General features: G+C 40.9%; 2 protein-coding genes across 5 annotated transcripts in view; one reads left to right on the plus strand and one right to left on the minus strand.

The window, feature by feature from the left end:
* The window catches only part of afmid (arylformamidase), a 47732-nt gene extending 44036 nt beyond the window's left edge, over positions 1–3696 (minus strand). Inside the window, exon 1 of one of the 3 annotated variants that reach the window (XM_088000697.1) lies at positions 3549–3696. The gene's annotated coding sequence lies outside the window, so the exon portion shown is untranslated. Of the gene's footprint in view, positions 1–2831; positions 3248–3548 lie in introns of those variants that run through there. The other 2 variants (XM_088000696.1, XM_088000698.1) reach the window with 2 other exon arrangements.
* The window catches only part of tk1 (thymidine kinase 1, soluble), a 31831-nt gene that overhangs the window by 13429 nt on the left and 2374 nt on the right, over positions 1–16028 (plus strand). The window contains exons 1-6 of one of the 2 annotated variants that reach the window (XM_043714934.2): positions 374–593; positions 919–950; positions 3730–3843; positions 11460–11553; positions 12791–12880; positions 15323–15442. In XM_043714934.2, the coding sequence (XP_043570869.1) occupies positions 528–593; positions 919–950; positions 3730–3843; positions 11460–11553; positions 12791–12880; positions 15323–15442 (516 nt within the window). In that variant the 5' untranslated portion in view covers positions 374–527. Of the gene's footprint in view, positions 1–373; positions 594–918; positions 951–3729; positions 3844–11459; positions 11554–12790; positions 12881–15322; positions 15443–16028 lie in introns of those variants that run through there. The other variant, XM_043714935.2, reaches the window with a different exon arrangement.

A 16028-nucleotide genomic window follows, 5' to 3' on the forward strand; every position in this document is an offset into this window, starting at 1 on the left:
TAAGGATCCTGTAAGTGACGACAGTTTTATTATAGGAGGGCAAAAAGTGTGGGCGCAAGTTTGGAGGGCCGAAGGGCCTGTTCCTGAGATGTATTGTTCTTTTTGTAAGTAATATTATTTGATTTGAGGACGATATGTTTCAGTTGTTGTGATATGAAGAACTTCATTTTGGGAAATGCTGTTTTCTTAAACCTGTATTTCTTCTACAATCTCATCTCTGGCTCTAGTTTTTTTTACTGTTTCAACTGAACATCTACATATCAGTGAAGGAAGTCTATTGGCTTGCTCAGCCCACGTGACAACAAATTGTCACTTTCCCTTCCTGACGCAATTTTGGCGGGGATATTAAATTTGAAAACGCTTCCTTCTTTCCTGCTGTCTGTCTCTCTCTTTCAGCTGATAGTCTCTCTTCCATCTTTCTCTTTTATTTCATTTTCTGGGGATTTTTTTTTGTTTTTCCCTCCGCAATCTTTCTATTTATATAAGTTAATATTCCTATAACTGTATATATTTTACTTTCTGATACAATGAACTGTTTGTACACCCCAGAAATCACACCTACATCTCCGCGTAAAGTGAAGGGTCAGATTCAGGTAAGAGGGAAAAGTACACGCTGATAATACTTCAAAATAATCAAGGACACTTTTTAAAAAAAACTTAAGTAGAATCTCCTAGAAGAGATACGCAGCTTTGTAAAGATTGTTTGAAAATGGTTGTTTTTTTCCCCACTCTGAATCTGTAGTAAATATGCAGAAACTGACCGATATTGAACTTGATGCGGGTACGATTTTTGAGACATTGTTTCTGCAATCGTTTTGATTTTTCATGTTTCTGATCCCACTTCCTGCATCTCGCCAAAGGGCGCCACTATCAGCCAATTGATCCTAAGGATGTTTCGTTTCTTTTTGCGATTTGCAGATCATCTTCGGACCGATGTTCTCAGGGAAAAGGTAACAGATCTAACTTTGCACGTTTTTGTAAAATAGGAGCTTTAGATCGACATGTTCTGCTGTAAATTTGTTGGTGAAGTCCTTGTTGCTTGGCGCCAACTCTTTGTTTCCGCTTAACTGTGTCCCGCAGTTTCAGACCCGCTTCTACCCGGGACCAAGACATCAGAGTAAACTGTATTTAAATCCACACTTTATTTCTGTCTGCTGTACATCCAGCACTGGGATATCCCCGCGATTACCCTCCCTTTGAGCAGAGTATCCTTTTGTTATCTCTGCTCGGAAACAATTGAATGTTTCCAATCCGCCAATCTCTCTCCATGTTCCATCTGCCCTGACATGTTGCCTACATTTTGGGAGGTCTTGATCACTTTTTTTTTGTGCATTCTGTCTAAGTTATTGACTGAGAGGAATTAACTTGCATTTGTATAGAGCCTTAACTTAAACGTCCCAAGGCGCTTTTGCTGATCATTTTGAAACAAAATCTAGCACCCCAGGAGGATGTAAGGAGAGGTGACCAAGTGCTTTTTTTTTTGTCCGATATGTTTTTGAAGAAGTCTTCAAGGAGAAAAAAGACTTTGAGAGGTTTGGGAAGGGAAGTTCAGTTCTTAGGGCAGGCCTGCACTTGGAGTCAGTTGTGACATCAGGAATGCGAAACTGTTTGCCTCAGCTGTTCACAGTTACCAGGGAGTGGGTGGCAAGGCCCTGGGGTTTGTAGTAGTTGGGAGTGAAGGTTTCGGCTTTACTAAAAAACATAATTGGAGGAAATTTCAACTCATTCAGTACTGGCTGTCAGGTAATTTAGTGGCCCCCAAAACTTTTTGCACTCTGGCCTAAAATTATGGCTTGGAAGTTATTGTGGCAGTTCAGAAAACTTGGAAGTTCCATGGTCACTGGCACTACCTTTAGGTCAGGACTCTAAAACATCAAATTGTGATCCCTGCATGGGTTCTCAACCCCCCATTTTGGAAAGCCCTGAGACTGGGAGAGAGCTGATGACGAGGTAGAGCTGGATGTATTCAGTGTAGGTGTGGAAGTGAGATTATTTGGGGTTATGGTGTCTTAACAGTATGTAGCAGAGATATTGGAAAGGAACAGAGACCAATCTGATATGGGAAACAAAATGTAGTGGTGCAGGAGCAGAAAGAGAAGCCAATTGTGCTTCACAGACTTGCACCACATAGGAATGGGACCAGGCAAAGTGTACCCAGCTGGATAGCAGTGAGGGGAAAGCTTTGTAGGAGACCAGTGTCACAGGCCTGTTGAGAAAAATGGGGAGGAATAATTCACCTTTTGTCAAAGCCACATAAGATGTAATTTTGAGACTTTGATAAAAGCTGTCTCGATGCAATGTCAGGGGCTGAAACCTGATTTGGTGGGATTCCAAAAGCATGGAATTCCTGGGAAAGTGGGTCAGAATTTGGCATCTTCAAGAACTTTGGAGAGATATGGAATACAGGTTTTTAAAGACACTGGTGGGGTATGTGTAAATGGTCAGTTTTTTGCAAAGAGGGATGCTTAATTAGCAGCAACAGTCTGCCTTAGCAGTAGCCACTAGCTAATGTGGGAGCAGCATGGGAAGTTGGATGGTCAACAGTTTAGTGGGAATAGGGGTTCTGAGAGCAGGAGGTACATTTCATGAGCAAAGTGAAGGTCACTATGGAGAGTTGATTAAGAGATGGGAGAGAAACTACAAATGGAAACTAGTTTAGAGCATTAGATTTAGAATTTATTGTCATGTGTACTCCAGTACAGGAGTACAGTGAAAGGTGTCTAATGTTACCACTCATGGCACAATCTTGGGTACAAAGGTAGCCAAAGATACAAACAGTTTGCATACAAAGTACTATAAGAATTAAAGTTTAAAAAAAAGTTAAACATTACCTTCATAGAATCAGTAGAAAAATAAAGAAATGTGGTGATCATCTGAAAACATTTTTCCCAAGTGGGCTCAGGTCAGATGGAAAAACATCTGTGCAATTTTTGCATATTAGTTTAACACCTCATTGGAAAGACAGCACCCCCAACAGTACAGCACTTACTCAGTATCTCGCTGGGATGTCCATTTGGAATGTGTGTTCAACGCATCACCATCTGACTGAAGTGGAAATCCCACAAGTGACCTTAAACTTTCATTTACCATCAGTTTCCAAACCTGCATTTCCAAATCAGTTTTCTCTCTCATTACAAATAGCACACAAAAACAATCCATTCCTTAGTTGATGAGATTATGATTAAAATCTTCAAATAAATCAACTGTTAAGTTATCATATGCATCGAAAACAGCATATTCAAAAGTTTTACAAATCTAGAATGATATCACTGATATTACCCATATTATAGTAACTGTCTGAATAGCTTTACATTCCATCTCCTTTTATAAAGCAGGAAAGTGGATTATAAGCACCAAGGATATAAAGATCATTGTGTGTATATATAGAGATTAACAATTAGTTCAAGCTGTTAGAACGAGGCTTGACTTCAGAATAGAGTGACCTACTGCTCGATATTTTGAGAATTGAGTGTTTTTGGTGGTGAGTTGCCTGTTAAAGTTTGCCCTTGCTATTTCTTTTCCCATGCTGAGTCGGCTCTGAATCTCACCTGCTTCGTTTAGAGGGAAGTTGATTAGCTGCCTTTTTTGGAATTTCTGGGGTTGGGGGAGTGGAATTCTCTCTTTGATGAAGATTGAGAACACTTCCCTGCAGTTTCAGCACAGATTTCTTCAGGAGTCAACGTCACAACGTGTAGCTCTGATGGAACTTATTTTCTCTTTCCACTGCAGCACGGAACTAATGCGCCGGGTGAGAAGGTTTCAGATTGCTCAATACCAATGTCTTGTGGTAAAGTATGCAAAGGATATTCGATATAGTAAAGAGGATCTGGCTACACATGACAAGTGAGTCTGATAAATGAGAGTTGCAGCACTAAGTGGGTACTGCAATCTATATTTAACCGTTAGCAAGGAGTTTACTGCAAATTTCAGCTTATTTCATGCCCCTTGTAAGTGACAAGAAACACTTGCTAACACTGCTATGACTTTTCTGAGCAGCAATTCCTTTGAACTACATGGGTACTTTCTTAAAAAGTCCCTCATTCCCAGGTAATCCACACAATCTCAATGAGCTGCCATTTCACCAGCTAATACCCACCAAATGATTATTGCTTGTAAATTCCCTCATTTGCCTTCCAAGGGATAACTTTGGTGAGATTTTTGAATCAACCATTGAATTAACTCTCTGTAGTTTTTGTGATATGTGGTTGTGGTTAATTGCTGGTCTGAATTTTGATCCTTGTTCCTCTATTACATTTGTGGACATATCTTTCCCCAGCAAGAAGTGGATTTGGGTTCATGGAGTATGAGGGTTACATGAGGGTTCTGATCTACAACAGTCAAGGGTCATGGGGCCAGACAGGAAAGTGGAGTTAAGGCTGCAATCAGATCAACCATAATCTTATTAAATGGGGGAAACATGCACACTCCTGATCTTATTAGTCACCTCTGAACTAATTTTAAGTTCATTGAAATCTTCTTACAGTCAGGTAGCCACAACCTGAAGTTAAACAAAACCCCAAAGAACTGAAGATGCAGGAAATCAAACAAAAACTGAAGTTGCTGGCAAAACTCAACAAGTCAGTCAGCATTCGTAGAGAAAAAGCAGAACTAATGTTTTAGATCTAGTGACCCTTCTTCAGAGTTTCCAGCATCCGCAATCGTTTGGGTTTTTTTTGTTTATTCATGACATTTCTCAGCTGGCTGATTTTTGTTTGCATATAATCCTCTACTCTTCCATCCATTTGATTAAGTTCTCGCCTATTCCTTTCCTCCCTTCCTTGGTTTCTCTTCTCTGTTGAGAAGTCGATCTTTAGTGCAATCAACCACACCCTTCTTTGGTTTTTAAAATCTGCATGGGCACTGAACGAATGTACTCTAGAGACCTCACGTCTGCAAAAAAAAGGCAAATATGGTGGTTTTTAAAAAAAACTAAGTAAGATTTCCCTCCTGTATTATTTGCGCTACATCTCATTGGGAGTGGGAAAATAATAGAGTTTGATTGGAGGAACAGTGAGTGTGAGAGAGGAGCAGTAAGCACAGGAAAGAGAAAATCTATGATTGGTGGAAGTAGACCAGTTTTTCTGGCTGTCTTGGTGCCACAATGCAGGAGAGTTTTGGCTGCACCATTTCCAATGGGACTGAGGAGAAAAATGGGAGGAAAGGTGACTGCAAACTTATCAACCAGGCTGGAATCAGGGCATGCCAGAAATGTGAATATAGACCCAACCACATACGAATATGGACCCAGCTGCCCCCTCATGCTGGGCTTGGAGAACTTGGCAGACCTTTTGCCTTGTGACAGTGACAGCTTCAGGCTGCATTTGCAGGATGCCCATTTGAAGCGAGCTGAGAAATGGAGAACATTTGCAAAAAAGTGCATGCAATTGGGGACTGGGCCCACGAAGCAGCAGCTGGTTATTGGCAGGGGATTCAAGTCCCCGAGAGAGAGAGTTGTTGTCTGGTAAATGTCAATTTTAACTTGCTTCCAAAAGCTAATCCTGCAAAAGAATAATGTTCTTTGGTCAGTCCAATCTCTACCTCATTAAAGTTCAGATCAGGTGAGGAGGTGCTCGGGAAAACGTGAATTACATTATTTGTTATCTGATGGTTACTTGGTGCTGCAGAACTAATTTGTATGGATTCCCCTTGTGGTATAGTTGGACCTTTTGGAAGTCTGTATCCTGACGTATTCATTTTAGACAGAAGTATTGAGGATAAAAAAACTTGAAATTAGCAGAACAAGGCCAAAGAACGCTGCAGACTACGAATTACTTGAAATTAATTTTTAAAAAGGGCCGTATTTGAACTTGTCTATCCAAAGAAAAAAGTCTGCAGCGAAAAATACAATGCAAATCCACCGTGTAACCTCATCACCCAATAGAGGAGTTAGTGAAAATGAAAAAGCAACTCTTGAAACCGACATGTAGTCCTTGAGAAAATCTCTCTGAAGATGAAAAAATTGGCTATCTCGCATGGCATGGCATCTGTTGTTCAGACTGTTATAATTGCTCTCATTTAATAAATGCTAGAGAATCCCCAGAATGGTTTCTATTCCCAACTCACACAGCTCTCTGAAGCCACCTTCTCTTCATCTACACTCTGCCCCTTGGCAATACCATCCGTTGGGGAGAGATGCCAAATACCTGTCTCGAATTCTGTGTTCAGAAGTACAATTGATCTTTATTTGAGGTCTTTACCAAACGTGTGGGAAAGGTTAGAGACCAGTCTGAATCTGGCCTTCAACATGTACTCAGTCACCTTTTTAACTACTCCTCCGATCAGAAGAGAAGTCAATGAGGCTCTCGTTTCTCCAGTAAGATACAGCATTTTTATATATTTCTCATTACAATAATTACATGCAATATTGTCCTTGTTCCTTCTCCTTTAATCTATACATCCAATCCTGTGAAATACCTGACCAATGATGGACAGCCCTAGGTTTCCCATGTCCTCATGATGTTTACCAATTATTGTAATCATCAGGCCTTGGAATCTTACAATGTATCCCATTAATTCACATTCCAAAGTTAATGGTTATACTCTCTTTCAGACATTTCCCAGACCTGCTTGTCCCCAAGGGTTGCTTGGATTCTGTTATTCATTTTATTTCTTGCTATCCCTATCAAATTCTGTTACTCATCTTATACTCCCTACTGTCCTAATCACAGGAGATACAAAAAGGGGTTAGTTCTTACTAATTGCTAAAAGATTCATAATATTAGTTATGAGATAAAGTTACATTTAAAGTTTTATGTTTACACCTGTTGTTAGTACTCTTCAGCAAATTATTTGTGAGCACCTGACCTTGGAGAGTCAGGTACACATTGCTCTTCTATCTTGCAACTGTGTTATAACACATTCTAGTCCCATGCTGTCTTCTGAAACGACATTTACTGCCCCTACTCTGACTAATTCTTTTACCTAATAAAACAACATCTTTTTCATTTAATAAGACTAAAACTAAATTGCTTTCACAGCTCAATGAACTTGTCTGATCTATGTTTTGTAAAAACATAATCCCACTCTTAATCATTTGTCTCAGTTATTATGGGATCTATTTTTCTTTTAATGCTTGCTAAAAACTTCAGGCTATCTGTTCTCAGACATTTATCAAACTGTCTCTTTCTCACATCTGCAACTGCTGTTTGTACAGAACTCCTTCTATGTTGGTTTGTACAATTCTTTGTTCAAAATAAACCCTGTTCCCTTGGGTTACCTCCTTCTCAAAGCTATAATTGTGCTAACTTGAGAGCTCACTGGATCAAGTAAGCTAATTCTGTTAGTGCAGTAATTAGAGATGTGGCAATGTGCGACCATATTGTGTCACCTCTGACCTGGGGCTGCTCCAACCAAGATTGGAATTTGGGTTATGCAATCCCTTGCAGTTTGACATTGAGATCAAAGTGATCACTTTTGTCCACAACCTCTGTATCATTGCTAATGGTTCAATTCTCTCCTTCCAGCTGTTGTCTGCTTCAGGCAGGTCATTCAGAAACTTACTGCACTGTTCATCCGTAAACCAAGCTTCTGATTGGTTTGCATGTTGCAGACATGCCACTGAGGTGATTGTTTTAAAAAATTCTCAAGGTCAGGTTCGTAGGAGAGTAGTCTGACACAGAACAAACGACCAAGAGGCGAGTCTGCTAGAATATGGGCATTTTATTCCCCGCAGCGTCGCCACAACGGGTCTGGCTTATACTCACTCTACATGTTACCGGAACTGGGAGCCGTCAGTTCTCGTAGAGCGGTTGCCAACAACCCACGCTCGGCGGTTAAACGTAACCCCGGAGCAGACTCACCGAACTGGAGACTTTTCCAGCTGATATACTCTTTTCCAGATATAAACATTCATGTGAACAGCAGAGCAAGGCTAAAAAACACATTCCATTCTGGTTACATACAGATAAGAAGATTCACACGGGGAGGTGTGTAATAAGATTCACACGGGACTAAGCAACACCTCCATTCCGGTTAGATTCACACATGTATTGGGACATAATTTTTAACCGTTTCACCACATTCCACTGCTTGGAATTTTACACCACATTCCACTGCTTGGCCCAATACATGTGTTACATTATGCTTAATTCAGTTCAATTCGTTTCAGTTAATTTCAGTTCAGTCAATTCAGTGTAGTTCAATTCAGCTCAGTTCAGGTCTGTTCAGTTCAATTCAATTGTGTTCAATTCAGTTCCGTCCATTTCAATTCAATTTAGCTCAGTTCCATTTTGTTCCGTTCAATTTGATTCACTTCAGTTCCACTCAGTTCAGTTCAGTTCAATCCCATTCAATTCTGTTAACTCCGCTTCAGCTTTTTGGACATGCCCACATCCTCCGCTGTACCCCAGGCAAGGGGTTCTTCGGCAGGACTGGGATCCTCTCTCAAACAAACTGCCACGTACATGCCCACATCCATGCCATCCCGGGACGGTCGGGACCTCCACAGTTTGTTCTTCTGGTTTCTTAGTCTTTTTCCAAAACATTGTTCTGTATCAAAATCTCTCCTCAATTGCGATTGACCCTGCTCGACTACGCCAAATGTTTTAAAAAATTCTCAAGGTCAGGTTCGTAGGAGAGTAGTCTGACACAGAACAAACGACCAAGAGGCGAGTCTGCTAGAATATGGGCATTTTATTCCCCGCAGCGTCGCCACAACGGGTCTGGCTTATACTCACTCTACATGTTACCGGAACTGGGAGCCGTCAGTTCTCGTAGAGCGGTTGCCAACAACCCACGCTCGGCGGTTAAACGTAACCCCGGAGCAGACTCACCGAACTGGAGACTTTTCCAGCTGATATACTCTTTTCCAGATATAAACATTCATGTGAACAGCAGAGCAAGGCTAAAAAACACATTCCATTCTGGTTACATACAGATAAGAAGATTCACACGGGGAGGTGTGTAATAAGATTCACACGGGACTAAGCAACACCTCCATTCCGGTTAGATTCACACATGTATTGGGACATAATTTTTAACCGTTTCACCACATTCCACTGCTTGGAATTTTACACCACAGTGATGAAACAAAAACAGAAACTGCTAGAGAAACTCAGCAGATCTGGCGGCATCTAGGGGTAGAGAGCTGAGTCAATGCTTTGGGTCCAGTGACCCCTTGTCAAGCTGAGGTGGTGTCTGTGTGTTTGTCACCTCCATGATTGTCTTTTCTACTGGTACCTCAGCTGGTCTCCGGTTATCTACATTTCAAACTTCAGCTAGTCCAAAATCTATTTGTTATATCACATCCTCTGTTCCCAGTTAACCTTCAGCCATGTCCGAACTAACCTAATTTGTTTTTTTTTGTTCTCTATTGTTGTTCACTCTTGATATGTATTTTCATGCATTCAAGTCTCTTAATGCCCTCTCCTCTCCACCGTTAGTATCCTATAGCTCTAAAATCTCTCCCCTCTACTTGCTACCAAATCCTGGCCACTTCTCCACGCACAATGCAGAACTCAGTTGTCTGTTCCTCCTTTGGTTCCATTGTAAGTGACCATACCTTCTGTTTCCTGATCCTGCAATTCCCTTCCTTACTCTACCTCCTTCTCTTTCAAGGTCTTGAAAATTAATTTTCTTCTGAAGAAGGGTCACAGGATGGGTAAGTGCTGGCAAATGCAATGAAATTGATTTAGGAGATCTGTTCTGCATGAACGAGTTTAACTGAAGGCACTGTTTCTGTCCTACGTATCTCTATGATTCATTGTTAACTTTGTTTCCTCTCTGCCATTTCTCCAGCAATTTCTGTTTTTGCTTGTTTGTTTCAATTTACAATTATTGGTTATTCGGCTTTAGAGTGATAGAGTTGTGCAGCACAGAAATAGAACTTTTGGTCCAATTTGTCTGTGCCGACGAGATATCTTAAATTGATCTAGTCTCATTTGCCAGTATTTGCTCTAAGCCCTTCTTATCTATCCATGCAGCAGAAGACGTTTAAATGTTGTAATTGTATGCACATTCAAGACTTTCTCTGGCAGCTTGTTCCATACATGCACCACCCTCTGTGTGAAACAGTTGCCCCCTCGGTCCCTTTTAAATCTTTCCCCTCTCACCTTAAAACCGTTGCATCTAATTTTGGACTCCTCTGTCTTGGAGAAAACCCTTTATAAACATTTTACTTCCAAGTACTACATTCTGTTGCTTTTCTGTTAAATGCTAGTCTACAGCTGCCTTCTAAATTTAATCTCAGCTTTAATTTACTTTATCCAAGAAAACTAACTTTTGGTGCACTCCCTTTTTGCCTGGGCAATAATATATTTATTTGGCATTCCATCCATACATCCATTCAATGGTTTCTCATTCCTGTTATCCTTTTTGGCAACTCTGCTGTATGGTTGACTTGTATCGTGCGTCTTATCTCATTGAACTTTCCAGTCTACAAGTGTACCCCTATCTCTTTATCATGATCGTCAAACAATGCTTCTCATCAGAGTGGATTTCTGGGATAGCAAGACTGACACATGAGAAGTTAAATTGGTTAGGATCTAATCAGTGGAGCTCCGAATAATATGGGGGATCTTGTAGAAACTTAAAAATTCTCAACAGGACTAGACGGTAGATAGAGGAAGGTTGTTCCTAATGGCCAGGAGTCCAGAACCAGGGATCACAGTCTCGGATACAGGATAAACAACATAAGATTGAGATGAGGAGAAATTTCTTCTCTCAGATGGTGGTGAGCCTGTGGAATTCACCATTACAGAAAGCAATTGAGGCCATTGCATGATTTCAAGGAGGAGTTGTGGTTAAAGGAATCAATGGATATCATATATTTCCTGCTGCAATATTGAATGACGTTCTTGTGCCCGTGTGTTCTTTGATTTCCCTCATTCAGGCTGACCATGAGACAGTGCACCATTCACAACTCCCATGACTACAAAATAATCTTTCTATTCTCTTCAGTGCCTTGAGTTTTTTTTTGTGTTTACATCCTCCCTGTGTGACAGCAGCTTTCTCTTTTGAGGCTGACCTCATTATGTTTGAATTCAGCAGCCTCAGATAACGTCTGCATTGTCTTTCAACTCACCACCTCAAATCCCTCAGCCTTCGAAAGGTTGCCAAGTAACTCTTGGGTTCAGTAGTGAGCAGTCAGTGACACTTATGCTTCCAAATGGTGGTATATGTGCAGAGTATTGGAACCATCGATAGTGTGCAGGCCTCATATGTTACAGTTTCCAATTGTTTATCTCTGTGTAAAACACACTTAATAGTTCAGTACAATTGCAGAAAATGGCAAGCTGCACATTCTCTGCCTATTTTGTTTTACCCTGCTGTAAGCCAAACTGAGGAAGGCTCTAAGTTTTGAACGGATTTCTGTGAGCTGATTGCACACTTTTGTAATTTGCCGTCCTCTTTAATGGCATGTACTCAGTGGGGTCCAGAAATGAAGTTATTGATGTGATGTTCCATTATTCCTAGACTTTCATTTATAAAAGCTGCTGATGTTTTGTTCTTTTATCTCCCAGGTTTACAATGCAAGCAGTTCCTGCCACAAAGCTGAGCGAGATTACTCAAGAAGCATTGAAATCTGCAGTTATTGGAATTGATGAAGGACAGTTTGTAAGTGTAGCCCATTGCGGTTGATTTACTTGAAATGTGTGCACAGTACTGAGAAATCCAAGCTGGTCTGAGTCTTTGCACTGAATGCTAATACCTGGATAAATCCCTCTTTTAATTGACTAATCTTGGACAGTAAAACATTTGCTGCTTTCAAGAACTTGAAGGAATTGTAAAGCTTTTCAGGGTGCTCTCCTGTACAGAAATGTGGTTCAGTAGCCTTCCTGGTGTCTTTCCCAAGTATAAACCTGATGGTAATGAACACTGGGCTCCTCCTCCTCTATAAAATAGCACTAGATAATCCAATGCTTTTCTCAACTGATATCCACCAACAGACTGTTCCCAGCAGTGCACTTGACATGGTTTCTTTACCTTTGACCCATCACCATCCCTTCCCAGAACTCTCTAGTTGGGATGCTGAAGCTATTGCACACTTTCCATAGCTTAGATTAAATAACTCATTACAGAACAAGAATCATAAGACCATAGACTTGGAGCAGAAATTAGGCCATTCAGCCCATCAAGTCTGCTGTTCAATCATAGCTGATATGTTTCTTGACCCCATTCTCCCGCTTTCTCCCCATAAGCCTTGATCTCCTTTGATACTCAAGAACCGATCTCTCTCAGTCTTAAATATACTCAATGACCTGGCCTCCAGGGCCTTCTGGAGCAAGCAGCTCCATAGATTCACCACTCTCTGCCTGAAGAGGTTTCCCCTTATCTCCATTCTAAAAGGTCTCCCCTTTACTCTAAGGCTGTGCCCTTGGGTCCTCGTCTGTCTGACCAATGAAAACCTCTTCCCAACATCTACTTTGTGCAGGCTATTCAATATTCTGTATGTTTCAATTAGATCCCCCCTCATCCTTCTAAACTCCATTGAGTATAAACCCAAAGTCATCAAGCATTCCTCATATGTTAAGCTTTTCATTCCTGGGACCATTCTCGTGAATCAAACTTGGACTCTCCCTACTCTTGCTGGTTCAGTACAACACTAGGCAGTACATTTGCTTACTGAGTTATTAATAATGTCCCTTCATAACTCTGTAGGAGATTCATGGATTTAAAGGCTGACAAATTAGAATTGATTGCCCTTCTGTAAAGTGTCAGAGGATGTGTTCCAGTGATGCTTTCTTATTATTGTAAATGCGAGTTAGTGTTGATTATGTTGCTCAATACCTTGTGAATCTGAAGAAAGGTGCTATTTCAGAACATGGTGCTGAAGCTGCCTCTCTCTCTCTAGTTTCCAGACTGTGTCGAATTTGCTGAGGAAATGGCTAACAAGGGAAAAACTGTGATTGTGGCAGCATTGGATGGAACTTTCCAAAGGAAAGTGAGTGGAGCCCATGAGGAAAAAGAACAACTGTACATAGTGCAGCCAAATGAGTGTATCCTGTTGGAGTTGTGTGATGTGTATCCAATTGTATAGCCACTTCTTTTATAACTAACAAACTGCCATTAATTTTTTTTTACCTTGGACAAAGAAGCAATGCTTTCATCTGAAATAGATTGCATAACCACTTAAGAATTTCTGTTGAGTTCCTGACCTTCCCCACGCTTTTAAGCAAAGAGCAGTTCCCCTCCCACACGGACTTTTGCACAGAGGATAGATTTATCACTAGAGGTACTATCATTGATCACTGGTGCAGGAATAGTAATGTTGAAGTGAGTTAAAAATCACACAATACTAGGTTACAGTCCCAACAGGTTTATTTGGAAGCACTAGCTTTTAGGGCGCTACAAAAGCTAGTGTTTCCACATAAACCTGTTGGACTATAACCTGGTATTGTGATTTTTAGCTTTGTGCAACACCAGCTCCTCCCCATCAATATTGAAGTGGGTGGGAGGGGCAGTGACCTGCATCTCATTTAAAATGTTCAGAACAAGTGTTTAGTTAAAAATCACACAACACCAGGTTATAGTCCAACAGGTTTATTTGGAAGCACTAGCTTTTGGAGTTGTGTGATTTTTAACTTGGTCCACCCCAGTCCAACACCAGTACCTCCAAATCAGAACAAGTGGTGGTGAAGTGACAAATACAGAATCATGCTGCCCTGACAGTCCATCACAGCTGCCAGCTTTCCAAATGACCTATCGCTCCTCTACTTATTCCCAATATCCCTGCACTTTTCTTTGGGTCTATTATTATGGGACTGTGTTCTCTAAAATGTTCATCCTGAATGTCATTGACTGGACATATTATCTTTAGCTGGGGAAAATGTTGCTTTTATGGGAAAGAGTAACAAGCTGCTCAGCTGAAGTGACAGTCTGCAGTGCTTTCTGAAAGGTCACTTGATCCAGCTAATGGTTACAGTAAAGAAGTTGGATTTGAACAAAAGTATGACAACTCCTCTTGCTCACAGACTTGCACTCAATCTCTCTACTCGAAGCTCCTCTCCTCAAAATTCCAGTTAGTTTTCAAAGATCTCATTGCCACAAGTGAATAGTTCCTTCAGGAGACTTCAGAATGTACCCTCACTCTGTCCAGATAAAGTGAATTCAGCCAACCAGAACTGATCCAGGAAGAGTTTCAAATGTCAGTAGCTTGTGTGGAAAGTGACTTTGGCTACAGATCAGCATTTGGAACAATTTGAATGATTCATCTCTGAAATTAATTCTAACGTAGTCAAAGTATTTTAAAATAACACTGCAGTGTGTTATTTTAATTCTCCCCCCACATTGACATGGTTTAGGTGTGTTATTTTTCAAGAAGGGTTGTTGTATATGTTTGGAATTTAAATGTTTAGTTAATCTTTATTATTCTGATTTTTATTAGATTAGTTCATCGCTTGTTACTTAGGGCAATCTGACTTGTTTCCCATCCTGAGTTTTATGCAGTCTGATATAACATATGCTCAAACTTTATTGTGACCGGTGGAGGACTGGGTAAGAGTCTGGGCCGTAACAATTTAGCCAATTCATTTGATGTTGCTTCCCCACCTTTCCAGCAGTGTATTCCAGGTCATCAAAAACTTGCACCATCAAAGTCGTTTCCTTTTCTTTCCATCAGATTTTCTGGAACACCCTCAAAACTGTGACCTCCAGTGGTTGACCTTTCTGACACTCCCATCTATTCTATCTGAATACATCATTGCTTAAGGATCCCTTGAAAACTGTTAACGCAGGAGAGTATAGTTCCAACTTGACAAAGTCTTCCCATGTACAGAGGAACCTCTATTATTGGAACGAGATGGGCGGGCACTATTCTGTTCAGATATTTGATTATTCGGTTAACTGATTCAATACCTTTCCTCTAGGTCTCAGAGTTTTCTGTTAAGTCTGCTCCCCATTCAGGAGACTGGGCAGCAGCACATCGCGCACGAGCCGCAACGCCCCCCCCACCCCCAAACCCCATCCAACACCACGTCCGTCTGCCCCCACTCCTGACCTCCCCCCAACACTGAACACCCCCTTTAATTTAATGTTTCTATTGGGATCTTGAGATCTCCTTCGGATAATTAATATTCAAATAATTGAGGTTCCTTTATGGTTGAATCCTCTCAGTACAATCCTGGTAAATCTTCTCTACCACATGTATGCCTGTCTCCTTGCCCTGCAATTCTCAACTTCTGGAATTAACTGGGAGTTGTCTTTCCTGATTGCAGTGAGAGTAAGGAAGCAGCATTATTGCTGTGTGGCAGCGAGAAATAACTAATTTGTCACTTCAAATGGCACAAGGTCAGTTTGATGTGGCACAGCAACAGTATGTGAAAGAGCAAAATCCTATTAATTATTTCCCCTTTTAGAGTCTGAGCAATTCTATTTGTTTCTCCAGGCTTTTGGCAACATTCTGAATCTTGTTCCCCTGGCGGAGAGTGTAGTGAAACTGAGCGCTGTGTGCATGGAGTGCTACAGGGAAGCTGCTTATACCAAGAGGCTGGGGAGTGAAAAAGAGGTTTGTGTTTGTCTATCTCCCACTTTCTTAATCTGTACTTTGTTCTCTTCCCTTCCTGAGAGAACTATCCCACTATAGAGGGAACTGCCAGGTGTCATCTATCATCTTGCCAATTGGCCACTTGTTATTTATAGTAATAGGGGGTTCCAAGTATGATCACAGCATTGTTCACAATCCAGGTGAGTGAGTATTGTCTCCTGTATCCCAGCAGTGCAATTCTAGTCCCGGATTCCCTTAACTCTTCAGCTGAGATCTGTTGTTTTGGTACAGATATTGCACTCTTTGGTCTCTAAGGTTTGATTTCAGATTGTTCAGACTCACTGAGCCATTGTAGGGGCTTTAAGAGATTTAGTGACAATTTATTCAGCCATTTGGCAATTCAGTCAAGTGTCAGTTGACTAGCCAATTACTTGTAACAGAGAGAGAAAGGAAACTAGTGCAGCCATAAACACTCTGACATAGAGGTGATCTATGAGTAGAAGCTTTAACTACATAAACTGAAATATTCTATCTAAACAGGTTTCATTTAACTTTTTCTTTGGGTGAACTGTTAGCTCCTCTAAAATATTGTATAAGTTGTTGGCAT

Source organism: Chiloscyllium plagiosum, unplaced genomic scaffold, assembly GCF_037043375.1.
Source record: "Chiloscyllium plagiosum isolate Xiang-an unplaced genomic scaffold, Cpla_swu_hap1 HiC_scaffold_25, whole genome shotgun sequence".
NCBI lineage: Eukaryota > Metazoa > Chordata > Chondrichthyes > Orectolobiformes > Hemiscylliidae > Chiloscyllium > Chiloscyllium plagiosum.